Source organism: Echinops telfairi, unplaced genomic scaffold (assembly GCF_000313985.2).
Source record: "Echinops telfairi isolate 266 unplaced genomic scaffold, ASM31398v2 ScPeMD7_7425;HRSCAF=8463, whole genome shotgun sequence".
NCBI lineage: Eukaryota > Metazoa > Chordata > Mammalia > Afrosoricida > Tenrecidae > Echinops > Echinops telfairi.
Window position 1 is genome coordinate 6885468 of NW_022111325.1, and position 19939 is coordinate 6905406.

A 19939-nucleotide genomic window follows, 5' to 3' on the forward strand; every position below is an offset into this window, starting at 1 on the left:
TGCCCCCTCCCTCATGAACCCTTCATAATTCATAAATTATTATTATTTTGTCATATCTTACACTGTCCGACGTGTCCCCTCGCCCACTTCTCTGTTGTCCATCCCCCAGGGAGGAGGTTTTACATAGATTCTTGTAATCAGTTCCTCCTTTCCATCCCACATTCCCTCCACCCTCCAGGCATTGCCACTCTCACCACTGGTCCTAAAGGGGTCATCTGTGCTGGATTCCCTGTGTTTCCAGTTCCTATCTGTACCAGTGTACATCCTCTGGTCTAGCCGGATTTGTAAGGTAGAATTTGGATCATGATAATGGGGGTGGGGGGGAGCATTTAAGAACTAGAGGACAGTTATATGTTTCCTCATTGCTACCTTGCACCCTAAAGAAGCACATCAGCCTGTGTGACCGCGAGCTGTCGAAGGGATCAGGTATCAGACATCAAAGAACAAATAATCATATCATTGTAAATGAGGGTGAGTGTAGAATGGAGACTCAAAGCCCATTAGTAGGAAACTGGATACCATCTTACTGAAGGGTTGTGGGGAGGAGCTGATACCTTTTATGATTTGAAGTGCTTTCACACATTTTCTCCCTCTCTATCTAGGATCTCCTAATGTGATCCATTTCAGAAGAACTGGTGGTTCTTGTGGCCTTAGGGTTGTAGACACTAATGTTTCCATGGTTCATTAGTCGACTGGACTAATTATTTCATGTGATTTTCATTTATCTACTTTCCACAATGTCATATGATATTTCTAGTCCCAGTTTTTGTTTTAAGCAGTGCCATAGCATCCTCCACGATGATTGCAGTATATGATGATCAGTCTCTTCATCTTCACCAGCTTTGTTGTTTTCTGTTCTTCTGAACTTCACTAGTAATGCTGAGCTAAGGCAATAGCGCACTGTTGTTTTTATTTGCATGTACCGAATGGCCAATGAACATGAGCTTTTCTTCACAGATTGGTTAGCTGCCTAAATGTCTTCTTTGAGATAGTGTCTGTTCATGATCCCTGACCATTTCTTACTTGAGTTATTTGTCTTTTTCTTGTTGAAGTGCTGAGATCTCCTGTAAATTTTAGAGATTTCTCATTGAAGGGAAAAAAAATCTTAGTTTGTGGGTTCTCTTTCAATAAAATCTTTTGGTGCACATAAATGCCTAATTTTTACAACATCCTTGTAATCTTTTTTTTTTTTTTAAGAATTTTTGCTTTGCTTTCTTTTATTTGCTATTTGGAAGACTCAGAGAGTTTTGTTTTTTTTCACAGCGTCAATGTCATTTTTATTTTAATCATTTTAATCATACAACTCTTATCACAATCCATACATACATCAATTGTGTAAAGCATGTTTGTACATTCATTGCTCTCATCATTCTCAAAACGTTTGCTCTCCAACTAAGCCCCTGGCATCAGCTCCTCATTTTTCCCCTTCCTCCCCGCTCCCCCTCCCTCATGAACCCTAGATAATTTATAAATTATTATTTTGTCATATCTTGCCCTGTCCGACATCTCCCTTCACCCACTTTTCTGTTGTCCATCCCCCAGGGAGGAGATCACATGTAGATCCTTGTCATCGGTTCCCCCTCTCCTCCCCAACCTCCCTCTGCCCTCCCAGTACCGTCACTCTCACCACTGGTCCTGAAGGGATCATCCGCCCTGGATTCCCTGTGTTTCTAGTTCCTATCTGTACCAGTGCACATCCTCTGTTCTAGCCAGACTTGCAAGGTAGAATTGGGATCGTGATAGAGGGTGAGGAGGAAGCATTTAGGAGCCAGAGGAAAGTTGAATGTTTCATCGTTGCTACATCACACCCTGACTGGCTCATCTCTTCCCCGAGACCCTTCTCTAAGGGGATGTCCAGTTGCCTACTAATGGGCTTTGAGTCTCCACTCTGCACTCCCCTCCTCATTCACTATGATATGATTTTTTTGTTCTGATGATGCCTGATACCTGATCCCTTCGACAGCTCGTGATCGCACAGGCTGGTGTGCTTCTTTGTGGGCTTTGTTGCTTCTGAACTAGATGGCCACTTGTTTACCTTCAAGCCTTTAAGACCCCAGACGCTATATCTTTTGATAGCCAGGCACCATCTTTCTTCTCCACATTTGCTTATGCACCCATTTGTCTTCAGCGATCGTGTCATGGAGGTGAGCACACAATGATCTGATTTTTTGTTCTTTGATACCTGATAACTGATCCCTTCGACAGCTCGTGATCACACAGGCTGGTGTGCTTCTTCCATGTGGGCTTTGTTGCTTCTCAGCTAGATGGTCATTTGTTTACCTTCAAGCCTTAAAGACCCCAGACACTATATCTTTTGATAGCCAGGCACCATCAGCTTTCTTCACCACATTTGCTTATTCACCCCCTTTGTCTTCAGCAGTTGTGTCGGGAAGGTGAGCATCATAGAATGTCAATTTAATAGAAGAAAGTATTCTTGCATTGAGGAAGTACTTGAGTGGAAGCCCGATGTCCTTCTGCTACCTTAATACTAAACCTATAAATATATGCACATAGATCTACTTCCCCGTCCTCATACATAAATATATTTGCATATGTACATGCCTTTATCTAGACCTCTATGAATGCCCTTTGCCTCCCAGCTCTTTCCTCTATTTCCTTTGACTTTCCTCCTGTCCCACCATCATGCTCAGTCCCACCTGGGTTTCAGCAATTCCTCTTGGTTACATTACCCTTGATCACACCCTAACAGGCCTCCCACACTCTCCTCACCACCGATTTGGATCACTTGTTGTTCCCTTGTCCCTGGGTTTGTTAACACCGCTACCTTTCCCCCCACCTCCCCCTCTCCCATGTCCCCCAGGATTGTTTGTCCAGCCTATCTTATTTAGAAAGACCTGCGGAGATAATAACATGCACAAAAACAAGACAAAGCAAAACCAAACAACAATATACGTCTTCTGTTATTTGTATGTTTTTTCATTGTTTAATAATGTGTGCAGCCATATATTAGGACACCTAAATTTCTCCCTATTGTGTTTCATTGGTGATATCACAGTACTAGGTTTTACATTTAGGTCTTTGATTTGTCTTGTTTGCTTTTGCATATGTTATGTGTCCTCTTTCATTCTTGGCAAAGGGATATCCGATTTTGTCAGCAACATTTGTAAAAAGAGACTATCTCTTCCACATTAGGTGTGTTTGGGCTCTTTGCCAACAAACAGGTGTCTGTAAGTGGACAGTTCTGTTGCACTGATCTAGGTATCTATCCTATACGGGTACCATGCTGTTTGGACTACCATGGCTATGTAACAGGCTTTGCAACTGGGAAGTTGCAAAAGGTCTCCTATTCTGTGCTTCTTTATCAGTGTTTTGCTTATCCCAGGGAATAAGGGCAATTCTTCTCCCCTTTTCAGTTATTCTGACAAATTGGAGACCCCACACAGTATCACAGAGTCATCTGTTTCAGAAAACCTGGGTGAATGAATGTTCTCACTCTGAGACAGAAGACCCTTATGAGTATGAATAAATCCCTCCCAATTTCTGGAGGCATTTTCAGTAGGGAATTAGAAAACCCATACTCCCGTGATGATTACTACACCACCTGTGACTTCCATTAAAACATCATGTCTTATTTTCTGGGTCTCTGGTTGCTTGTCAGTTACTTCAAATTTTGAGATTCTTGGCTGGATCCTTTCAACATTACAGATAAAAACAAAAAGCCTGAATTATGAGTCTTCTGGAGAAGGAAAGGAAACCCACGTGGTGCCGTGGTGAAACACCCGGTTGCTTATGAAAGGCTGGAGGTTCCCGGTCACCGGAAGCTCTGTGGGAGAGGGTGTGACATTCTGCTTCCATGAAGATGACAGCAGTGGACACCCTGTCCAGTGGGGTTTCTTTGAGGCATCATCGATTCAATGACCCATTGGCAGTGGGTTTGGAAGATAAGGCAGGGAAATGAAGGCCTATAGGCATGCAGTCGCCCTGCATTATATATTTTTAATCATTGTATATATTTTAATAAAAATATAAATTGTGGTGTTAGGGGTTAAAGGTTGCCATTGAGTCCATACTAATTCAGGAAAATCCCTTGGGTTACAAAGAACACGGCTCTAATGGATTTCTTCACTATAATCTTTACAATACAGATCACCAGGTCTTTCTTCTGTGGCTCTACTGGATGTGTTTGAACTGCCAACCTTTAGGTTAGTAGCTGAGTGCAATTTGATTTCAGTGTGTACAAGGGGGGGGGGGGGGCGCCAGAGCCAGGTGTAGTTGCCAATAAGAGAAACTTTTGTTAGATCTCTCGGAGGGAGAGATGTACCTCGGTCCCTGCCTCCGCACGAGAAAGAATTCACGCTGAAGCCTGCTTTGTGATCCGAGTGAGTTTTATGAGAGAAGTTTCAGGTTTACACAGGCACCCGCGGGGCCCCTCACTCCATTCAGCCTCCCTAGAAGCTGCTCAGAAAGTCACACGGTCTGCCCCGGGCTCCTGCCCTTTTCAATTATTCCATGGGTAGGCGTGGTGGACAACCCTGGTTGATCCCATTGGTTGAATTGAATTTACCTGGCCTAGGTGGGCCAATCCAGGTACAGCGCCCACCCAGGTGTACCTCCCCTTCCTGGCCGGAAACCTGAACTTCTGAACATGCGCAGTGTACCACTCCTTCATGGCCGGTAGTTCGGACCTCTGAGCATGCATCATGGGTTCCCCAGTCCCAAAGCTAAACTACCTAACACTTTCAAGATGCATGACAGGGCCTCAGGACCATAATTGAGGCTTGATGAACACTTCACCCTGAGCTTCATGCACCCTGAGTTCCCGCGAGTGCAGGACAGTAGGACTGACAGTCTCACAGGAATGGTCTAACCTGTGCACATCTCCAGTATCTTCCACCACTGATTGGTTAATATCAAAGTCTCCCCCAAAGGAACCCTGGTCCTGTCCCAGGATGATGCTTGTCTCTGATCCCACAAAGTATCCTTTCATCAAACTCTTCCACACTCTGGGCTTCCCATTCACCCAGAATTCAACAATTCCTCAAATGGATTCCCAACTTGAACAGATGTGTAAAGGAAAGGTAGTAATCCCAGAAAAGTTGAATGATTCCTTAGTCCCACCTGTGGGATTATAAACAGACTTTTCCCCAGCTTTGTCTCCCCCAAACATATGCCAAACATTAGAGGCTGTTAACCAACACATGGTGGGAGGTCAGATGCTTAGAGATATTCTCCTTGAAGGCATCTGGTCCACTGTGGGTGGACTTCACACCCTACTGATAATGGTTTCCATGGAGAGCCAGAGAACAGGTCAAACCTGCTCAGTGACATCCAAAGTTAAACTGCCATCCCTGAATCTAGGATCTGCCCATCTTGTCACATGTGTACCCCCAATCCCTCCTCTTCCTATTGCGTGGATACCCCTAGATCATTCCCCTCTCATTACTGTATTACCTACAGTGCAACCCCTTCCTGTGACGTATGTCTTTACCTGTAATTAGAGGACTTTCATGCCCCCGAAGATATATAAGCCTGGGTTAGCAATAAAAAGCTCACCCCCATACCCTTCCTCTCCCTCCCTGACTCTTCCCATCCTCACTCCCCTGTTCCCTTTGCCCTTGTCCTCCTTCTCCCCCTCTCTCCTGCTCTCTGGTCTCTCTCTCCACATGGACCACCAAGTGAGGCTGCAGTGAGCATGCTACCATGAGATGACTCTGACTCCATTATTTCAATCTCTCTTCTATCTCTCATGCTCTCTATGACTTTACTATCATCTTTACTTACTATCGCTGTACAATTGCGCCTACCGGACCTGTGATGATGTGTTAGGGGCTGGCTCCCCTGACACCCCCCCTACTGTAAAAATGAATCCTTTACTCATGGACTGTAATATGAGGATTTTGTTATCTTGGTTCTGGGTGGAATAGGAGAATATGCGATAGCCATGGCTGAGTTTGTTATAGAAATAAAGGCACACAGTAAACGAACTAGTGGATATTTCTTCTGTGCTCTCATGGATACAGGAATTGTCTTGACTCTTTGGGGAACACAAAGGCCTTCTTATACATGTCTGTGAAATAGAAACCAAAAAAAGTAGAGATGAGAAACATCTCAGAATAAAAATATCTGTCTGTTCACTTAGCATGTTTGCGATTGATAAACAGATTCATCCCCTCTCCAGTTACACAGGCACATGCACACGGAGACACATGTACACACCTACACACACACACACACACACACACACGTGTGTGTGTGTATGCACGTGCACTAAATTTTCCTCTGATTTCATTTGTACAATGTTTGGTCTCATCCCTGCTGCCCATATCAACCCTCAGGCATAACCTGAGGTGACACTGGTCTGTCTGTCCAGAAACATTAGAAAGGCTGATCAAGACCAGGAAACACCACCAAATCTTCTCCATGGTCAGTTTCTACTACCAATGTTTGGGGTCTGGACTTAACCCCTGAAGATGTCTTTGGATGAAACTCAGGTACCAGATCCCTTGCCTCAAGTCCTTCCCCATCCTACCTGGATTTATATCCATGGTTGCAGTGGAGGTGGAAGGTAGTCTGTGCCATTATGCAAACTATTTTCCAATATCACCTCTTGGGGTCAAAAGTCAGGACTCTGAGAAGCAAAGACTAAAAATCATTGCAAAACAGAGAAAGTATTGTGGGTTGATTATTACAAACTTCTGTGACTACGGAACTGCCAGTTCTAATAAGGGAGCATTCCTTGGTAAGTTTACTTAATTGAAGAATGGCCAAGTATGTGCACATGATTGTGTCATCTCTGGTGCCTACTTCAGCCCAAGTCATGGCATTTGATGAAGGGAAAGCTCACAGCTACTGGAGAAGGACATAAACACTAAGCTCTTTTAGAAACTGCTCATGTACAGCTTGGGAAATGAAGAAAACAAATATGCCATTCACTGAGCCAAGGACAAATTGCTCTCAGTGAACTAGGTTTACTAATTAAGAATTCTCTAAGCCAGTGAAATATGCACATGGTCACAAATATTCCATATATCAGAGGTTCTCCAATCAGGCTATTTTCTGAATATGCAAAGCTTTAAAGAGGTGTAAATAACTGGGCTGTTAGTGTTGAAAACTGACTGGTCTCACCCTAAACACATGACCTCAAAACTCAAGTAGTTCATCTATATTACCTGGCAAACTTACTGACGTTTCCTACTGAATTCCTTTTCCAGAATGGCTATTTTGCTCCTTCTTTTCTTTCCTGAAAATGCCCCAAAACACACCTTGTTCTCAGCAAATAAAATCACTTCTTCATTTGGAAATTAGAAACAATCAGAAAATGACTTCATGGCAGAGGTATCTGGCAATTTCCAATATCCATCCAATACTTCTCATACAGAAAGAATAATACCTTTAACTGGATACATGACCACTCAATTAAACACTACATTTTCCAGACTCTCCTATAATTAGGAGTAACCTCCTGATTAACCAAGTTCTGGCCAATACAATTAGATGAGCAGAAATAGATAGAATTTCCAGGTTGTGCCCTTTACAGAGAAGAGACATGTTTGCCCTTCCTTCCACTTCTCTTTTCTTTTGATTAGTATTCAAACACAATAGCAGGAGCTGAAGAGCCACCTTTAACTCATGAGATGCATGCTACTTGTTGATAAAGGCACAACAAGAAGCTAGATGACCTGGATGATTGATGGTGGAGCTACTGTATCAGCCTACCTGAACTTTTATTTAAAGGAGGAATGTTATTCCCTTCTGTTAGATCATTATTACTTTCTGTCTTTCTGTTATAGCAGCCTCACTGATAACTTTACATATCCTCCTGCCACCGAATCCTCCCCCGCTAGTCCTCATCTTTATTCACATATTCTGTCTCCCTCCAGGGAGAGGAATCCTAGGTGTGGTGAGAAGAGCACAAAACCCACCGGTCACTCTGCAGGGGCACATTGTGAGAGTCCACTTCTGTAAAGATGTAGAGCTGTGGAAGCCCTATTTTACATATAGGGCCGACCTTTGAATTTCTTTGGTGCACCCAAGCCCCTCTCAGTTGCTCAAGAGATTTTGCTAGTGTAGATATCCTCTCTCTCTTCAATATCATTAATGTGGCCCTCTCACCGAATCATTCCCATAGACAGACAAATAGTCTACAATATGTTTAATAGTATACGGGAAGAAAAGAAGCCCAAGCTTCCCCATCCCTGCAGCTACCACCTGCTTTTTCTACTCATCTCTATTGCAGACCTCTTGAAAAGGGTTGTGTGTCTCCTCCATTTCCCCATCTCCTGAACTCTCGTATCTCTGTAAACTATGCATTTACTGCCACCATCCCGTCAGATCAACATACACAGACCCTCTCGTGTAAATGTAATAATCAATAATCATCTCAACTTCTCAAAAGCATTTGTCACTTCCTAACTTCCTCTTGCATATTTTCACATAGTTTAAAGTGTAAAATAATTGTAAAGTCTCAAGACTGAAAAAAAAAATGGTTTTGTGTCATCCTTCTCCACCCTTGGTTCCCAAGTCAAGCTGAGAGAGACACAAGCTCAATTACATGGATCCATTCTACCTCCATCTATCAGCTCCATATGAAGCTTTCTGGAGTCTTCTCGCCAATAAATTGTCTGCTTACATATTGTTAAACACTGTGGGCTAGGAGTCAGTCTGTTAACTGCAATGTCAGTAGTTCAAACCCACCAGCCACTCCATGGGAGAAAGCCGAGGCCATCTGAGCCTGTAAAGATTGATAGTTTCAAAACCATACATAGAGTCACTACAAGTCAGAATTAAGTCACTAGCAGGAGGTGTTCATTTATTTTTGCAAATTACAGTTAATTTTTTGAAACTTACATTTGAAGGAATTTAGATTAGTAAAAATATCTCCATTAGTAAAGTCCTGAATCCAAGGTATTTTGTTTCTAAACTGTTCATTGCTTGCCCTGAACCGATGCCCACAATGGCATCCTTGACACAAGAGTTCCCACCTCTGCCCCAGCACCATACCAGGTAAGTATGCCTTTAAGCTGAGTCGCAAAAATCGAAGCAAAACATTCAAGATAATAATGAGCAATGGCCACCACCAGGTTTCATTTTCTACTGTTTCATGCACAAAAACAAACTCCACAAGCTTGTGAATCTTTTTATACATGAAAGTCCATTTATGAATCAATGTCTCTCTAGTCCCCCAAATCATATTGATTTGCAAGACAAAATCCAGAAAGAAGTGGTTTCTTTATCCTTACTCTACTAATTTTATACCAATTCGTTTTGTTTTTCCCACGTGCTATCCTAATTAATTTATTAATGTAGCTTCTGCTGGGCATTTCCACTGTCTCATCACTATTAGCATGGCTGTTCTGCTATCAGCCAAATAGTACAGAGCCTTCTTGTATGCCTCTATTGCCATGTTTTAGACCTGTGGTTCTCAGCCTTCCTCATGCCACAACCCTTTCATACAGTTCCTCACGTTGTGGTGACCCCCCAACCATAAAATTAATTTTGTTGCTACTTCATAACTGTAAGTTTGCTACTGTTATGAATCAGGTGACCCCTGTGAAAGGGCCATTTGACCCCCAAAGGGGTCGAACCCCACAGGTTGAGAACTGCTGATTTATACAAACTATGTAATAAAACCATTTCTAGAAAATGTGGGCCCAAGGTCTTTGATCTTTTAACCAGATGAGAGGCTTTGCAGGTTTTCTGAACTAGGGAATGATAGATCTCCATTTTAGAATTCTAACGAGCAGAAATATGAAGGATGTCTTAGATTGAGAGATTATAAATATGGATAACACTTAGAAATGTATCTTCGTTCATTAATTCAACCAAGATATATATTTATGTGTATTTCTTTCTTTTTAAAAAAATCATTTTATTGGGGACTCATACAACTCTTATCACAATCTATACATCCATCCATTGTGTCGAGTACATTTTTACATTTGTTGCCATCATCATTTTCAGAACATTTTCTTTCTACTTGAGCTCTTGGTATCAGCTTCTCCTTTTTCCACTCCCTCACCCTCCCTCCCTCCCAAATCCTTGATAATTCATAAATTATTATTATTTCTTCATGTCTTACACTAACAGATGTCTCCCTTCACCCACTTTTCTGTTGTCCATCCCCCAGGGAAGGGGTTATATGTAGATCATTGCGATTGGTTTCCCCTTCCTCCCTCCACGTTTTCCTTACCCTCCTGGTATTGCAATTCTCATTGTTGGTCCTGAGGGGTTTATCTGTCCTGGATCTCCTGTTTTTCCAGCTCTTATCTGTACCAGTGTACAATCTGTGGTCTAGCTGGATGTGTAAGGTAGAATTGGGGTCATGATAGTGGGGGACGGGAAGCATTAAAGAACTAGAGGAAAGTTGTATGTTTCATCGGTGCTACAGTGCACCCTGACTGGTTCGTCCCCTCCCCATGACCCTTCTATAAGGGGATGTCCCATTGCCTACAGAAGGGCTTTGGGTCTCCACTCCGCACCCCCCCCCCATTAACAATGATATTAGTTTTTGTTCTGGGTCTTTGGTGCTGGATACTTGATCCTATTGACACCTTGTGATCATACAGACTGGTATGCTTTATCCATGTAGGCTTTGTTGCTTTTCAGCTAGATGGCCACTTGTTTACCTTCAAGCATTTAAAACCCTAGATGATATATATTTTGATAGCTTGGCACCATCAGCTTTCTTCACATTTGCTATGCACCCATTTTGTGTTCAGCAATTGTATTGGGAAGGTGAGCATCACAGAATGCCAGGTTATTAGAACAAAGTGTTCTTTTGTTGAGGGAGTACTTGAGTAGAGGCCCAATGTCCATCTGCTACCTTAATACAACCTATAAATATATGTACATAGATATATTCCCCTCTCATTATATATAAATATATTTACACATGCACATGCCTGTATTTAGAGCTCTGTAAATGTCCTTAGCCTCTTGGTTCTTTCCTCTATTTCCTTTTACTTTCCTCTTGTTCCACCATCATGTTTGGCCTTCATTTGGCCTAATTCCTTGTTGCTACATTGCCCTTGATTAAGCCCCACTAGGCATCTTGCACCCTTCTCTCCATTAATTTTAGTTCCCTTGTTGTCTCCAAGAGATTAATAAGAGAGCCCACACACTGGAAAAACATCTTTAGCAATGACACATCAGACAAAGACCTTACTACTAAAATCTACGATAATTTGCAAGCTTACAATAAGAAGAAAACTAACTGCCCACTAAGGAGGTGGGCAAAGGACCTGAACAGAAGTTTCTCAGGGGCAGAAATCCAAATGGCCAATAAACATATGAGAAAATATTCCTGATCATTAGCCATAAGAGAAATGCAAATTAAAACAACTATGAGATACCACCTAACGCCCTCAAAGATAGCCCAATTCAAAATATCAGAAAGTAATAAGTGTTGGAGGGGCTGTGGTGAGATAGGAACCCTTGGCAACTGCTGATAGACCTATAGGTATGTACAGCCATTATGGAAATCGATTTGGCAATATCTAAAACAGATGGAAATCGAGCTTCCACACGACCTAGCAATACCCCTACTGGACATATACCCAGAAGAGGCAAGAAACAAACCATGGCCACTGTTCATCATGACACAGTTCACAATTGCAAGGAGTTGGAATCAACCCAAATTTCCACCAACAGACGAATGGAGGGAAAAACTGTGGTACATACATGCAATGGAGTACTACGCATCCCTAAAAAGCAGCAATGAGTGCATGAAGCACATTGCTGCATGGGAAGAACTAGAGGAAATTATGCTAAGTGAAGTAAGCCAAGCACAGAAGGACAAGTACAACATGAATCCATTGAGGTAAGCCTTAAAAAAATGGAGCATAGGAGAAAAACTACTACAAACATACATTTCTGGAGTGAGGTCTAGCTACTATGGCAGGGGCCAAACCCAATCCAGGGATACACACGGCAGTGAACTAAATTGGAGGGGGAAAGAAAGAGAAAAAAAGAGACATTAGTGGGGGGTGGGGGAGGGCACAAAACCACCCAAGGGGAGGGTATTGTTTATATCTCCACAGGAGAGGGAGAGAGAGACCAGGCTTCAACCAGATGTGCCAAGATGTGAATGCAACATTCTGGCATGTACCAGGGAACCAATTGAGAGAGAGGTCTGCGGCCGGCCCCAATCCCAAATATGCGGACCCCCAGCCCCAGAAGAATGCACTTCAGAGGACAACACTGAAGCTACATTTGGGGAGAGGGGCATGTCTGATTAGTGCACATGGGAGAAATGAAGAGGGGTGTTGAGGGAAGGGAACACATCCTGGCCCACCAAGCCCCAAGGATGATATTCCTTCTCAGAGCAAGCAGACAATGCACAGAGATGACCATAAGGCTGGCCCCACCACAGAGACACGACGTCTCTCACTAAATCGTAGTGTTACAGGGACAGCACTGGAGACAGTGCAGGAATTGTGCACATTTTGAACCCATCACACTAGGGCAAAACACTAAGGCATGCAACAGAGCAGCAAGGGGAGCAAAGTGATGAACTCCCCAGGGAATACCAAAAATAGACTTTGGAGACAGAGTATGGCACCCCAACAGACTCAACTGGAAAACACTCCTAAAGGCCAACAAACAGACCTTGAACTCTTTATAGGCTTTTCCAATTTTGTCAGGGGCTTGCTTTTTGTTGCTATTTTATTTTTGAGTTTTGTTATTGTTGTTATTGTTTTGTTGGTCTTGACTTCCTTTGTTGTTTTGTTTGGCTTTGCCTGGTATTTGCAGTTAGTAATGTCTCTGCATGTCCATCTAGATAAGATATCCAGGATAAACAATTCAGAGATGAAAAGAACACGACCAATGGTTTGAGGGCTGAGGGGTGGAGGTAATAGGAGAAGAGGAGGTGGGAGAAAGGAAGGTGGGGTGGGAACCAACCAAGATTTTATGAGAATTTGCTAGTTTTAAGTTAGTAAGCCAGTTAAGTAGACAAGATATGTTAAAGATGATAGGGGTTGAGCGAATGATAGAAGCAGAGAAATTTGAGAAATAGGTCAGTAATAAAATGATTAGGAATAGAAAACCAATCAAACAGGAGTGATCTAGACCAATCGTCAGGGATATCAGCTAGCTCTCATAATTAAAACAGTGTGTGAAGGAGGCCAACATGGTTTGGTTTGACTTATCTGTCAGTCAAGCACTGCCATCATCCTAAACAGTCGTCCTAAGAAAGATGAGTCCGAGGTCAAGGAAAATTGTGTGCACAGATTGATGTCCTTCAACAGCAACATCTCTGTTATAAGAGAAAATAAAGCCCAGCCCTATTATTTATGGGCAGTAGCATTTCATTCTTGAAAGGCAGCCTGTTAAAAGGCTGGCCCAGAATTGGTACTCACTAAGTATTATGGGGAGACTAGGTGAAGGGATGACTGAAGGAATGGCAGGAAAAGCACAGAGGCTAAATTTAATCAATGGTGCACTGAGCACACGCACCAATATCTTCTTCCTGTCTCAGTTCCTAAAAATGACAGAGAGCATATTTTTAAAGTATAAATCAATACAGTGTCGGGGAGAAAGAAACAGTTCTAAGAGCAGGAAGAAGCTTGAGGGGTCTCTGGAAGACAGAAAGCAGATAAATCAGATGGGTAGAGAAAGTCACAGCGTAAAACAAATACAAGGGAAGGGTACTACAAAAATATAAAGTGTTTCCAGGGATGGTCCAAAATAATCAGCAGTGGATTCAAGACTTTGGAAATGAGCAGACTGGCTGAGGAGAAACTGCTGCCATCCCTTAGCCTCTCCACCAAGCATTAAGTATCAGGGATTTTTACCTTCAGACTGGAGAAGAGAGACCTTGGGCCCGATGTATAAGATATAGTCCCAGGACATCCGGCAGACAAATTACTAGTACACCTCACAAGAAATGTTGCTCATTCCTCAAAACCCCTGGCCACAGGTGGCAGAGTAAAATAATAGCATCTGTAGATAGGCCAAAGCAGTCAGGGCCATGAAAAGAGGGCAACAAGCCAAGGACCACCCATCGTGCTGTCACTGGTTGCTGTGACAGAACAAAACAGTGCTCAGTCCAGTGCCACCACTAGTGTGCTTGAGTTCTTTGTTGTAGCCACTGTGAACTGTGTGTGTTTTCTGATCCAGGGAATTGATCTTCCAGCACTACATCATAGTGTTCTGTTGTGGTCCATAGGGTTTTCATTGGCTACTTTTCTAAGTAGCCTTCCAGGTCATTTTTTCCTAGTCTGTCTTAGTCTGAAAGTTCTGCTGAAAACTGTCCACCATGATTAGTCCTGCTGATACTTGAAATACAGGTAACATAGCTTGCAGAATCATAGCAACAAGCAAGACAGCACAGTCTAACAAAACGGACGCCCACCTTGGGAAAGACTTTTAGACAGAGAGATTTTTGTTGATGATTATAATTAATATACTCAAAATATAAAGCATAGACCAAAGCTAACAAAAGGTTGGGAATCAAAACTATGATACTCAAAACAGAAATTTCAGGAAAAGAAAGCATTGAAGTTGGAGGTAAGAAAATAACCAAAGGAGTAATAGAAAACTTCACAAAGGCAATCAAATTGAAATGACCCCTAACAGAAAACCAAACCCCATGCCATCAAATCAATTCTGACTCCTAAGGACCCCACAGCACAACCTAGAACTGCCTCTTTGGGTTTCCAGAACTGTAACTCTTTGTGGGAGTAGAAAGCCTCATATTTTTTCCCAGAGTAACAAGCAAGGTATATTTTTCAAAATCCATGCCTAAACAATGAGAAAGAATGTAAGTACTAGGATAAGGAAAAAATCTGAAGGATGTGTTAGCACTGTGTTAGTGTACCATACAAAAGAAGTAAGAATAACTAGATGTTAGAAAGCAATCATGAAAGGGAGACGTCGGACAGCGTAAGATACGACAAAATAATAATTTATAAATTATCAAAGGTTCATGAGGGAAGGGGGAGCAGGGAGGGAAGGGGAAAAATGAGGAGCTGATGCCAGGGGCTTACGTGGAGAGCAAATGTTTTGAGAATGATGAGGGTAACGAGTGTACAAATGTGCTTTATACAATTGATGTGTGTATGGATTGTGAAAAGAGTTGTATGAGCCTCCAATAAAATGATTTTTTTAAAATCATGAAAAAAAATCTGTTTTACACAAATGTTCCCCAAAATTGGAAAATGAGACAACACTGACATATTTTATGAATCCAGTAACAAATTAACACAAGCAAAAGCAGAGCAAGAAAATGAGGAATCAATCAATGAACTTACATATCTGTACAAAAATTCTACATAAAATATTAAAGCAATCAAGCTATATTTATGCCCCCCAAAAATAACATCACAACAAAGCAGAGGTGCTGAGCAATGACTGACAAATGACCAGACAACAGACATGCGCCTACTGGAGCAGTACTTATTAGGGAGCACTCACAGTAACTGATGAACAAGACTCCCAGAAACCATTACATGTCTAGGGAAAAATATAGAGATGTAACAGGATAAATGATCAGACTCTGGAATAGAGACGCTACTCTTCAGTTGTGAGGCTGCATGAGTAAAGTAGTACTGGTCTCCTCCTTGACATAAACTGTCTTGATACAATGGTAATATGGTATGGCGGGCTCATCTGCCAAACCCATTGCTGCCGAGTTAGTTCTGACTCAAGGTAACCTTATGTGCAGAGTAGAACTTCTTCAAAGTTTTTAAGGCTGTGAACTTTCAGAAGCAGATCACCAGGCTTTCTGGGTAGATTTGGACCTCCAAATGTTCAGTTAGTAAGGGGGTACTTAATCTTGCACGTCATCATCTTGCAGAAGATAAAATAACATTTAGCTCTTGTCAGGTATTTCTCAGAAGGACATGGATGATTAGAAATTAGCAAAGCCTATTAACATAATTAATGCCACATTGACAGATATAAATAACATCATAAGAGGATTCCAATAAGTCCAAAAACATTTGTAAAATTGAGCAGTCAGCTATCTTTAGCAAATTTAAGAGTCAATAAAGTAGCTACTAAAATCCTACATCAAGCAAACCGGGCTTTCCCTTAAACTCACCTGCAGCAGATTTAAGGACCTGACATACACCCTTGGACAAAGGCTGACACGCCCTGGTGTGACATGAAACAGAGGACCGCTGTTCCAAGGTTATTGAATTGGTGATCTTTAGACTGGTTTGGATTGCTTGCTTTGAGGGTACCAAATGAATGGTGGCCTGCATCCCCCATATATTTACTGTTGTCATGCGCTCTTTGCTCTCTATAGCATGCCTTTGTCTGGCAGGCATGGTTCTGCCTTTGTGATGAGTGTGATTGAAAGTTTTGCCCTATCACCAATCCCCATTGCTCGTGTAAATAGTATCGAATCACTTGTGCTTTTCATCTGTACAAATCAATAATTCACTATTTCAGTCTGGAAAATCACCCTACACACACACACACACACACACACACAATTTCTTTTTCCCAATAGTGTTTTAAACTCAATACCATTGACTAAATTAACAGTACAATCAATAGAATTACTTTGTGTCCCATGGGGATGATTTATAATGTTCTTTATTATAAAATGATAATGATGTCTCTAAGATGAAGTGGAAACATATATAATCCATAGATATGTAATGGATCTGGGGCTCCTACTTGATTGTAACCATATCCCAAGAACAATTAGTTCTTATGGCATGCCCCTACTCAATGCTGACCCTTAAAAAAAGCTCACTGAGGACATGACTGCTTTAGCAAAGTATGGTGAAGAAATCAGATGGTGCCCTTCAATCACAAAAATAGTATTGGGGAGTTTAAAGGCTTGTCTTCAAACAAGCAGCCATCTAAGCGAGGCATCAACTAAGTCCACATGGAAAAAGCACACCAGCCTGTCAGCCAGGGATTGCAAATAATAAAATCCAAATCTGAAGAAGGGAAAGCTATCAGAGCCTAAGTTCTGAAAACAGAGTTTGCAGAAGGCTGTGGATGACAGGGAAATCCCCAAATCCACTGTGAATCCCCTCTGACCATAGTCCAGGGTCATGAAGAGCTTTGCTACCAGATGCAGAGCCTCGTAAAGCCGACGATGACAGATGCAGTCAGGTTCAAAGGAGCCCTGGCGGTGTAGTGGTTATGGGTTAGGCTTTGAAACATTGGCAGTTCAAAACCACCACCAGCAGCTCTGCTGGGGGATGACTGGGCTTTCTCCTCCTATAAAGAGTAGCAGTCTAGGAAACCCACAGGGAGGTCTCTGCGTCAACACTGACTCAAGGGTAGTTTAGTCGGGTGTCTGTGTGGTTTTAGTTTAGTTTTCTTTTGGATTGAGGTTTTCTGCTTTGCTTTGTCATAGTTGTTGGGGTGTTTTGTTTGTTTGCTTCCTGTGTGTGTTTTGCATGATTTTCTGTATATGAAATCCATGATAGGTAAATCTATAGAGACGGTAACTGGATTAATATTTGCCAAAGGGTATGGCAGGGGAGGTTAGGAAGACACAAGAAGCTAACGATAATGAGTATGAGACAGAAGAAAGCGTTCTAAAATTGATTGTGGTGATGATTTCACAACTCTTAATATGATTGAAATATTAAATTACATAAGGTCACGATGCGTTGGCATTGACTCGATGACAGTGACTTTGGGTTTTTTATTAAATTGTATGATATGTGAATTATATGCCAATAAAACTACTTTTTCATGAAATTTTAGAACCTTCTCTTTAGAGTCAAGGACATGACAAGATGTCCATGCAACCTTACACCTATCCAACGCAATGTAAGAAGAGGAGGGAAAAGTGACTTAATATTTAGAAATGGAGGGAAAAAAGGTTATTTACACATATTTATACAATAAAAATGTACATATAAACTACTATAGCCAACAAGAGTATAATAATTGTCTTGATAAAAGATATCATATAAGCATATTAATAATGTTCCTGTCCAATAACATAAATCAAGTAGAATATGTAACAAATAAAAGACCCCAGTCACAATGTCAATAAAACTCATAAAGCATCTAGTCTTAACTTTAATACAAATATGCAACATTTTAATAAAGAAAATTATAAATTAACTAAAGGACGTGAAGATGAAGAAGTGGCGTGCCAAGCCACATTCACAGAGGGAGCTGATGTGGCATGATGATGGTGAGATCAGTGTCATCCCAAATCAATGGACACCCGCTGCCACTGGGTGAATTTCAATGGTGATGACTTCACGTTTGTCAGAGTAGAGCTGTGCTCCAGAGGGTTTCCAATAGCTGATTGTTTTGGATGTAGCTCATCAGGCCTTTTTTTATAAGCGTTTCCTGGTGGACTTGAACCTCCAACCTTTCATTCAGTAGCTTACACATTCGGCACTTCCATGTTTAATAACCCAGGGACCATTAATTAAGTTCATATTCCTTGGTCCAGGAATTCTACATCTAGGAATACAGTCTAGAAAAAGTTCCTCAGAGCTAAATACAAAGAAATTCTTTACAGCATTCTTTCTAATTGGTAGGGTATGATATTTTTTTTTGGAAAGGGACAGAAAAAATAGAAATTGTTGGCAATCAGAATATGCATATTTATATGAGTGAAACGTATATCTCAATTAAAAGAAATGAGATAGATATGCATACATCCTGCTCTGCTACAAACACAAGCGTCTGGTTGCAAATTAGGTCATGCATAATTGGTAAAGAAAAGAAAGGTATTGTTGCAACACAGAAGTTGTATTCACTCATGTGCCATCTTCCCCAGAAGGTTACTGTATGAGGCAAGCAAGACCAGCCTTTCTCACAATTAAAGACAAATCCTGCGGAATATACGAAGATCTTAATGAACATGCTAAATATTCTGCCAAAGTGCCGTTAGTGCAAGCAGCTGCTGACTTAATAGCTTCAAGAATTACTACACCTTCTACAGAATCAAGCAACTGTGATGCTGCAAATGCTAAATAAGAAACTGCCAAGACATTTTGCCCCGTGTTAACAATTGTGTTGTGTGATTGTTGTTGAAGAAGAAAGCTACATTCAGGGTCAGATTTTAAATTTTTGATGAAACCAATCTACGGGAAATAATTGCCTTCAAAGATGTGCACCTCGGAGAAGGTTAAATAACTCCTAGATAAAGACCGCAGCATTATGGGCAACTGTGAGCCCGGGACAAGTACCCAAGAGCCTTTCCTATACTAATAGTTTCATTAAAATTGTTATTGTTTATGTTAGTGCGCTGGTACATTAGTGCACAGGTTTTGAATGGTCTGCCCCTAATTATTTTGGAGTCTAATTACACCATATGCCCTGTTATTTTTAGTGCGCAATTATGCAAAACATGAGAATTTTAAGAAATGCATATCTCACATTAAAGAAAAAACCCAAACCTTGTATTTAAAAAAGAATGGATCTCAAAAGCAATGTTAAATTCCAAAAGGGCAAGTTATAAAAAGCTACTTTACAATTCCAAACATGATAGATGTACACAGATATCTATGTCTCTATTGCCCTTACAGAAGCATTTTTCATTTGACAATTCGGCTGAAGATTGAACTCTCCTAATGAGAAAAGCAACGAACAAGTCCACACTGAGGGGCTGTCAACAAAACACTCGCTTAGTAGTCTTCCAAACAACCAAAGTTATGAAAAAATGAAAACACTGAGAAACTGTCACAGGCCAAAGGAGGCTATGAAACGACCACAAGGAAAAGTCAAGTGACCTGGATTGAAATCCCTGACCAGCCAAAAGGATGTAAGTGTAAGAATGGCACACATCTGAATAAAGACGAGCACTTGGTCCACCTATCTGTCAGTTTGTCATATCATGGTGGCCCGCATGTTGCTGGAAGCTATGGCACTAGTATTTCGAATACAGTGAACCCTCGCCACTTCGCGCTTCGACTTCCGCGGCTTCACTCTATCGAGGTTTTTGCGTAACAGCACCCACTGCCTACACCCGCTCCTTCAGAGGAAAAAGATGGCGACCCACCTGTAGAGTACATCCCTTAAGTCATTTCATAGGCTATTGATT

The 19939-nt window shown here is 41.6% G+C and overlaps 1 protein-coding gene across 1 annotated transcript; it reads right to left on the reverse strand.

Annotated features, from left to right (window-relative positions):
- Positions 1-4720: 4720 nt before the first annotated feature.
- LOC101646439 (C-reactive protein) lies at positions 4721-6383 on the reverse strand. The gene is given in 4 exon segments (XM_045298369.1): positions 4721-5068; positions 5807-5945; positions 5980-6028; positions 6314-6383. Coding segments are annotated over 4 exon segments (606 nt in total).
- Positions 6384-19939: the final 13556 nt, after the last annotated feature.